Below are 7,945 nucleotides of genomic sequence, written 5' to 3'. Positions count from 1 at the left end.
GAATAAAAAAATCAGACAGACACTCCTGTTACTTGCATATTACATCTTTATTCATCAACCCCAGCATTAAGATTTATTCAACGCTACAACAGCAAAGATCTATTATGTCCTAAAATGGCCAACAGGTCAGTTTTGCCCCTCAGCTATTATTGCATTAGTTCTACATTTAAAAAAATGAAATAATCCAAAAGGTAACACATTTAGTTTTAAGAAAGGCTCGTATGAAACATTTCACACAATGCTACTGTTGTGATGAGCGGGAAGGTTAGAATGTGTTTATTTCATGTTTATCACAGAGAATATTTCCTGAAATGTACTTCTTCACCTGGGCTGTTTGGTTTTAACACTGCTGGTGGTTTCCCACTGCGCTTTCAGAAAATTAAGACACGGGATCAAAAAGAATCCAGAAATTCAGAAACGTCATGTCATGACTTTGAACCTTACTTATGTAAAATCAGAGGGATGTATTAAGAGAATGGAAAACATTTGGTCAGGTCCCGTGTTAATAAGTTTGAGGCAAAGCTGCTACAAATATATATATATATATAAAATAAAATAAATTCATACATTTTAAATTAATCTTCTCATCGACTCAGTTAATAATCCACAATGTTCCTGTTCCTTTAAGACAGAGTCCCCACTTCCCTCAATATAATTCCACCAAACTCATACTAAAAAAAACAACCATTAAAATTCACATGATAGTAATAACAATACAAACGTAAGCACTTAAACAGAGAACGTGCTGTACATCAATGAAAATGTGTAATCCTGCTAAAAACCATGAAGCTGCATGTCCTTTAAACTTGTTTTAAACTGCTACTTTACTGGGAAACTCCAAAAGTGAAAAGGTTTGCTGTCACTTCATCAAACGTTTGTGACATTCGAATGTCACAAACAGAAGATGTGCCAAACAAACAAACTGTGTGTGTTACAGCCATTAAAACACATCAGGGAGAGCCAGATGTGGACGAATCTGTCGATTAAAGTCGTCCCTACTTCCATGTGTTTCATGTAAACTACAGAGAGCAGGAAATTTTCTAAGTGACGGAGAAACAGACCGTTGATTCTTTTCCATTCGATTTGTTGACAGAAACTAAATAAATCTGATTATTTTTGTCAACACTCCCAGCTGACCAACTGGGACCAAAGTCTTCACTGCTCAATGACGTGGCCATTTCTCTGTGAGAAACCGTTTATACTTTAAAAGTTAAAATACTGGAAATGGCAACAAGATGAAGATTTACTTGGGTTAAAACAAATAGCTCTAGTCATTTAATTCATTTTTAATCAATAACAGTGTAAAATGTCAAAATGATCCACTTCATGTGTTTCTTCTCAGGATTTTCTGTCGCTGAATATCTTTCAGATTTTAGACGGTTTGTAGGATAAAAACAGGAAATCTGAGGATGTTGCTTTTATATCTGAGAGGAGTCATTTGTTCACCACTTGTTTTTCGGAGAATAAATGAAATAATTAACATGATCATTATTTACAGGTCTATATGATTTAAAGTATTCTGTGAAACCAAAAATCAAGAATTGGAAGCTTTCAAGAAATAGTCAAAAATAAATGAAATAAAAATCTGAACAAGAAAAACTAGAATTAGTGTTTGGAGCAGAAATGCCACAACTTTTGGACCTTTCAGCTACAATTCATGGAAAACAGATTAGAGCGCTATACTTAAATGTAAGTAGAAAAATGACCTGTTGGCAGTTTGATATTTGGTGCTGGGTGACGTGATAACTTTGTGTGCGGCAGGAACAGATGTGTGGGAAATGTGTAACGAACAGGAGTGTAACAGTTCACCAAACCCAGAGTTATCTGACTCACTGCCCTCGTGCAGTTTTATTTTGAAGGAACGATGTGACATTTTGGAAGGACAAAAATCTTCTTTAAATGTGACGTCACACTTCGACAGTTAGCTTAGCATAAAGACTGGAATCAGGGCGAAACTGTCTGTTTACTTTGATTCATTTCAGCCGTTTCCCCTGAAAACAAGTTCAGTTAGATTCTCATGAACCTGCTGCCCCCAACAGACAACAACAACAAAACTAGAAAAGATATCCTTCATCTCATTTCAACGTAACTGAAACTTTTCCTGTCTACTTTATTATGTACGTTAACCATTTGATTAAGTCTGAGACTACTAACACTAACATGCGTTTATAATACAGTGATTCTCCTCCTGAAATGATTATTTGGTCATAGCTTTGTGATAAAAGAGAGCATGTTTTCAGTTCAATGTGTTTTGTTGGCTGGCACTTTTGTGTTGAATGAAACAGATGATTTGGATTCAGAGTAAATCAGCTGTAGATCACGATCTCCTCCTCAGCACTATAAATTAGACTAAAGTTCAAATAAATTAACTCAAACTGGAACATTTTTCCCAAAATGTCAAAAGGTTCCTTTAACCAGCGCCTGACATTGAGACAACAAAGCAAATAAATATGTATTTACATGAGTGCAGTAGCTTAAACATGAGGAATAAATCATCTTCAAATGTCACTCCTTTCATTTTTAAGACATTCAAAGAATCTGAACATGATAATAATTATCAGGATTATCTGAGCTTTTGTGACAAAATTGTTTGATTTGCATCTGAAATTTAAAAAAATACTTTAAGTGCTAAAGATAAAAAAAAAGACACAAAAACTGTGAGTTTCTGTATCCTTGTCTAACATATTAAAAAAAAAGATAACCCAGCGTTTTAGTTTTTTTCTTGATTAATACACAAAATGAACCATGAGTGTGGTGAACTATTACACATCGGTGGACTGTGTGAGCTTTAATGGCTGAAATTAAATTCCACTCTGACAGAATGTGTTTTAAAAAAGGGTTTGTAATTTGCATCTGATAATTCTTGCTGATCCAAAAAGGGCCATAAATAGAAGTATTGCTAAGTATCGAACCACTAATTAAGAAAAAGCCGTATAAAAATGCAGAGCATTAACTACCACCTGCATGCCGTAGAAGCACTGTTCTAATAGGTAATACAAAATGTACAAAATAAATGTGCTGCAAAACAACCAGAATGTTTCATATACACATAAATAAAAGTACAGATGTCATCTGAGAAGGCAGATGGACCTCAATTGAAATGTGAGAAGTACCTAATCAGCCCGCCCCCATGAACAGCTACTAAACCCATTCAGCTCCGTTAATACTGGAACAAAAAGGAAACACATTCTGTTTCTAAGGCATTTTGTACACTAGCAAACGAGAAACACAAGTGTGACTGTATGTTTCCCTCTTCTTTTTCTTTTTGAATCAGTATTTGAGCCACGGGTGAGCTGCGATGGAGGCTTTACTGCGGTCTCCATAGTCATAAAGCAGCTCCTCGCCCTCCTCGATGTCTCGAGAGGCGACGAGGATGAGGTGAGGGACACCGTTGATGTCGTGGAGTTTGGTTTGGCAGTTTCCGTTTTTACTGTGATTTATCAACCTACCCATTCGACCAGTCTCTTTCGTGGCGTCCACGCTGTTGGAACAAACACAAAACACAGATGTGTTTCATCAGTGTACTGCTGAATTTCAGGCCATTTTCTGACAGCATCATCCAGAATATCTGAGACGTGAACGTTGTGGCCATGTCCAGTGTGAAACATACCAGTATGTTTTGCAGAGGTACTGGAAGTAGTACATGTAGCAGCCAGTGGCAGGATTCTGAGCGTATTCAGCCTCCCTCTTTTTGGCGTCGGTGATCTGCAGCAGGTCTCCGTGGTACTCCACCACATACTCGCCTTTCTGGAAACACCGAGTGGCAAACACTGCTCTCCCCTTTCCTTCGATATGCTGTACCTTAAAAAAATAATGATAATAATGTTGGAGAATGTGAAAAGTAATGATTCCCAGCATGACATGGCCTGAAGGCACTGGACCTGGAAGAAAAGGAAACAGGAAGCTCAGCCTACCTCCATTCCTTCCTCTATTCCCTTTGTGATGAGATCGTCTATGAGTTTCTTCTCTTCGCACTGGAATCAAATCAAACCCGACAGTAAGTAAAACAGGCTGGATTTCTCTCAGCAACAATTAATGGAATGAACGTTACAAAAGCAACATCTGAATTATGAATTGGCCCAATTAAAAGATGATCTGGATTATAAACCTTGTTTTTCTAATGTCTCCCCTCTCTAAAATAAAAACTTCATTAGAGTCTTAACTGTAACTTAAAAGCTTTACCAATTCATAAAACATCTATTCCAAAAAATGATCTTACCTTTAGCTCTGTTTTACTTTTTCTTGAGCTTCGTCTTATTGGGTAGTAGTCAGTAACTTTTCGGTTTTGGGAGTTTTTCCCAGCTGCACTTTAGTGGAAAAACACAATATAAAAACAAATATGTCATGAACTCTTAAACAATCCTGTTATTTGATAAGATTCCTTCCTCCAAAGTAGAGCAATACTCATTCAATAACAGATATTCAGATGCCTTTATTCTAAAAAAATCTCTTCTACCTGATAAACATATACATGTAAAGTCTACTGAGATCTTCTACCCTGTCAGACGCCTGATGTCTAAGTATGAACTTCGTTCCTCGGACGTCAGAATGACGACACAGTGCCTTGGTGGCAAGATATACAAATAAACGACTAATGAGGACAGGCGTACATTCTTCGAGGTGCTTTCTTTCCTTCGACCTTTGGGCGGGCGGCTCTCCTCTGGTGGCGGACGTCTCTCCTCTGGTGGCCGTGGAGAGCGCCGCTGTTGTCGGCAAGGAGAAGACTGTGGCACAGGCTGTTGCTGAGGGGCAGGGAGGGCTCGGCGGGGGATCGAAGGCAGGTCTGAGAGCAGTAGAGCTGCGGAGGTGATGGTTGTTCATCTGACCAGCAAGGTGAACACTGGCTCTTCGAGGCTTTTGGTGTAGTGCTGATGGTATTTGTCTTCCTTCCTGAGGGGGGACAGGAAACGGTGACTAGGGAAAAAAAAAAGATTATACACCAAAAGCACACTGAGCTGGCACTCACCCTCTGCCTGCCGCTGAGCGTCATTTTGCTGGGAGCTTATTGCAGGGCACTTCCCCTCCTGTGTCAGCACGATCGTGTTTTCATCCTGACCTGGCGATGTGGACCTGGTGCAGCTTAAGACAGTCACTGAATTGCATACAATATCCTGTAAATGCAGAGAGACATAAAGACAACTTAGCTCATCTTCCACATCGACAAACATTGAACTCACAGGAGCATTCTGGGAAAAGAAGATTGTTCACTTGCTTTCTGAGGGGCTGGACCTAAATACCATTCTCACGTCTCGCTGTCAGCCATGACGCATCATTTGTCCTCGCTCTGTTCAGAACTGCCCTTCATCACATCTAAAGCTCAGACACGTTGAATGGTATTGATCTCTTGTCGAGACAGCAGACTCACTTCCAAGGGATGTCAAACTATATTACAGCTCAGATTTTTCCACATATGTTGTGTCCAAATAAAAACAATAGAATATAAAACATATTTTCTGCATAATGTAGATAAAGATGTACGCAGTGAATATCGAACCATTCTCTTCAAATTTCAGCCCCAGAGTCCGTCCATTTTAATATAACATCTGTTTCTGCACAAATTAAATGGACCAGTAGAGAAACAGATTCCAGCCGTTTCTGTTTGTGTAGCAAGTTTTTATTTTATATCATCAGTTTGTTCTCCCGCTTAACTTTAATATTATGAATGGACGTTATTACGACCAAAAAATGTAGAACAATTTAAAATATCTATTTAGTAACATGTTGTATTGTAGGATGTTGTGCTGTAGGATGTTGTATTGTGTTGTATCTTGTGTTGTGCTGTAGGATGTTGTATTGTGTTGTATCTTGTGTTGTGTTATAGGATGTTGTGCTGTGTGTTGTATCTTGTGTTGTGTTGTGGGATGTTGTGTTGTATCTTGTGTTGTGTTATAGGATGTTGTGCTGTGTGTTGTATCTTGTGCTGTGTGTTGTATCTTGTGTTGTGTTGTGGGATGTTGTGTTGTATCTTGTGTTGTGTTATAGGATGCTGTGTTGTATCTTGTGTTGTGCTGTAGGATGTTGTATTGTGTTGTATCTTGTGTTGTGTTATAGGATGTTGTGCTGTGTGTTGTATCTTGTGTTGTGTTATAGGATGTTGTGTTGTATCTTGTGTTGTGTTATAGGATGCTGTGTTGTATCTTGTGTTGTGCTGTAGGATGTTGTATTGTGTTGTATCTTGTGTTGTGTTGTGGGATGTTGTGTTGTATCTTGTGTTGTGTTGTGGGATGTTGTGTTGTATCTTGTGTTGTGTTATAGGATGCTGTGTTGTATCTTGTGTTGTGCTGTAGGATGCTGTGCTGTGTGTTGTATCTTGTGTTGTGTTGTATCTTGTGTTGTGTTATAGGATGCTGTGTTGTATCTTGTGTTGTGCTGTGTGTTGTGGGAGGGGTCCTGAGGAGGAACTGGCTCCACACCCACATCCAGCGTCCGGTCCGTCGGTTTAAAGCCGGAGTGAGTCGGGGCCTGTCGGCTGCTGATCTTCGGCACAAACTGACTGAATATGAACCAACAGCATCCCCTCAGAGACATTTTCTTCCGTTTTAAGGACAGAAAGCTGATCTGAACTGATCTTTGAATCTTCAGCATCTTCAGAGCTAAAAACCTTCATTACATGCTAATGCTAGCAAAGCACTCCGACCAAAACGGCTCACTTTAGGACAGTTTCTGCACAAATACCCCGAAAAGACGTCTGAAAATGACAACGGCCATCTTCGGAACATATCCAGGTGAAAAAACAACCCGGTCTCATTCTTATTTAGAGTAAAAATGAGCCCCTCCGGACTCCAACTCACCCCGTTCATGACTTGTTTTCGTGGCTTGTCGTTTCGAGGAGGGACAAACTTAATGAATTCTCCGCCGGTCGGGAGATAAACCTCGGCCCGCTCCTACGGTGGTGTCCTCCCTACGTGGCGACCCCGTCCGCGGCGACTGAGCGGCCGTGTGTGGTGGTTAAACTGCCCGCAGCTGAGCCGTTGCAGCCTCCGCAGCCCCGCAGCTCCGCTCCGCCATTTTTTCTCCATGTAGATGAAGGAGGTGGCGGGTGCCGCCCCCTGCAGGGCGCCACGTGAACTGCGCCCCGCTCGCCAGCTGCAGCAGTTACAAGCAGAAAACTGTCTTCTGTTTAAACATTTTATTATTCTGTTGTTTTCTCCTTCTACTATTATTGTACTACTATCAGGTTTGTGTAATAATGTGTGTGTTCAATATTTAAGTTCTTATATAAGATAAAATGTTCCATATTTAAAGCTCAGTAAATTTCTGTCCGTATTTAAATTCTTAGTTTTTTAATCTTCATCTTCAGTTTGGTTTCTATAAGTATTTACACTGAGAACAAAGCTTAAGTGGATTTAAAGGTTTTGTTTGGACATGCATACTACATATTCTGATATTTAGAGTAATATTTAAATCTCAATTTATTTTCTGCATTTGTAGCTTGCACTTTTAACGAACCAAATTTACCCTGGGTATAAATAAAATATTATAATTCTGATCCTGATATTCATGTAATACAAAAAAAAAACAACAAAACAATAAGTATACAACAACAAACTTTCGATACTTATATTGCTTCCCGTTTTACAAAGTCTATAAAGTAATAAATGGTTAACTGCAGCTGTCAGGTAAATGTAGTAGACCAAAAGGCATATTTCTGAAACATTAAGTTTCCATCCATTCTGAATTTTATCTTGTTTATTTGAGTGTTAATTTTTATTATATGTTTGGTTACATTTCTTGCTGCTGTATGTTATAAAAAAAGGAGTGGAGTAGAACAATAAATCACACCTAAACAAAATACCCTAAAATGAAAAAAAAAGTAGTAAAAGGAGAATTACACAAGTAAATACATTTAATATGGAATTTTTATAAAGAAGAGCAGATTTTTTTAACCCCACAATTTCAGTTCATAACATTAAAGATAGACGATGCCGCTACAGATTTTATTTCT

The 7,945-nt window shown here is 38.8% G+C and overlaps 1 protein-coding gene across 1 annotated transcript; it reads right to left on the bottom strand.

Annotated features, from left to right (window-relative positions):
• Window positions 1-28: 28 nt before the first annotated feature.
• kmt5aa (lysine methyltransferase 5Aa) lies at window positions 29-7,008 on the bottom strand. Its single transcript, XM_029515603.1, has 7 exons — window positions 6,792-7,008; window positions 4,967-5,111; window positions 4,611-4,890; window positions 4,220-4,307; window positions 3,915-3,974; window positions 3,611-3,801; window positions 29-3,481 (listed from the first exon to the last, which is right to left on the bottom strand). Exons 1-7 carry the CDS (start codon window positions 6,798-6,800, stop codon window positions 3,271-3,273), a joined length of 984 nt encoding a protein of 327 aa, XP_029371463.1. The 5' UTR covers window positions 6,801-7,008; the 3' UTR covers window positions 29-3,270.
• Between the last annotated feature and the right edge of the window lie 937 nt (window positions 7,009-7,945).

This window comes from Echeneis naucrates, chromosome 12, assembly GCF_900963305.1.
Source record: "Echeneis naucrates chromosome 12, fEcheNa1.1, whole genome shotgun sequence".
Taxonomy (NCBI): Eukaryota; Metazoa; Chordata; class Actinopteri; order Carangiformes; family Echeneidae; genus Echeneis; species Echeneis naucrates.
The sequence above is the reverse complement of the archived record's forward strand: the minus strand, read 5'-3'. Positions and strand labels throughout refer to the sequence as shown.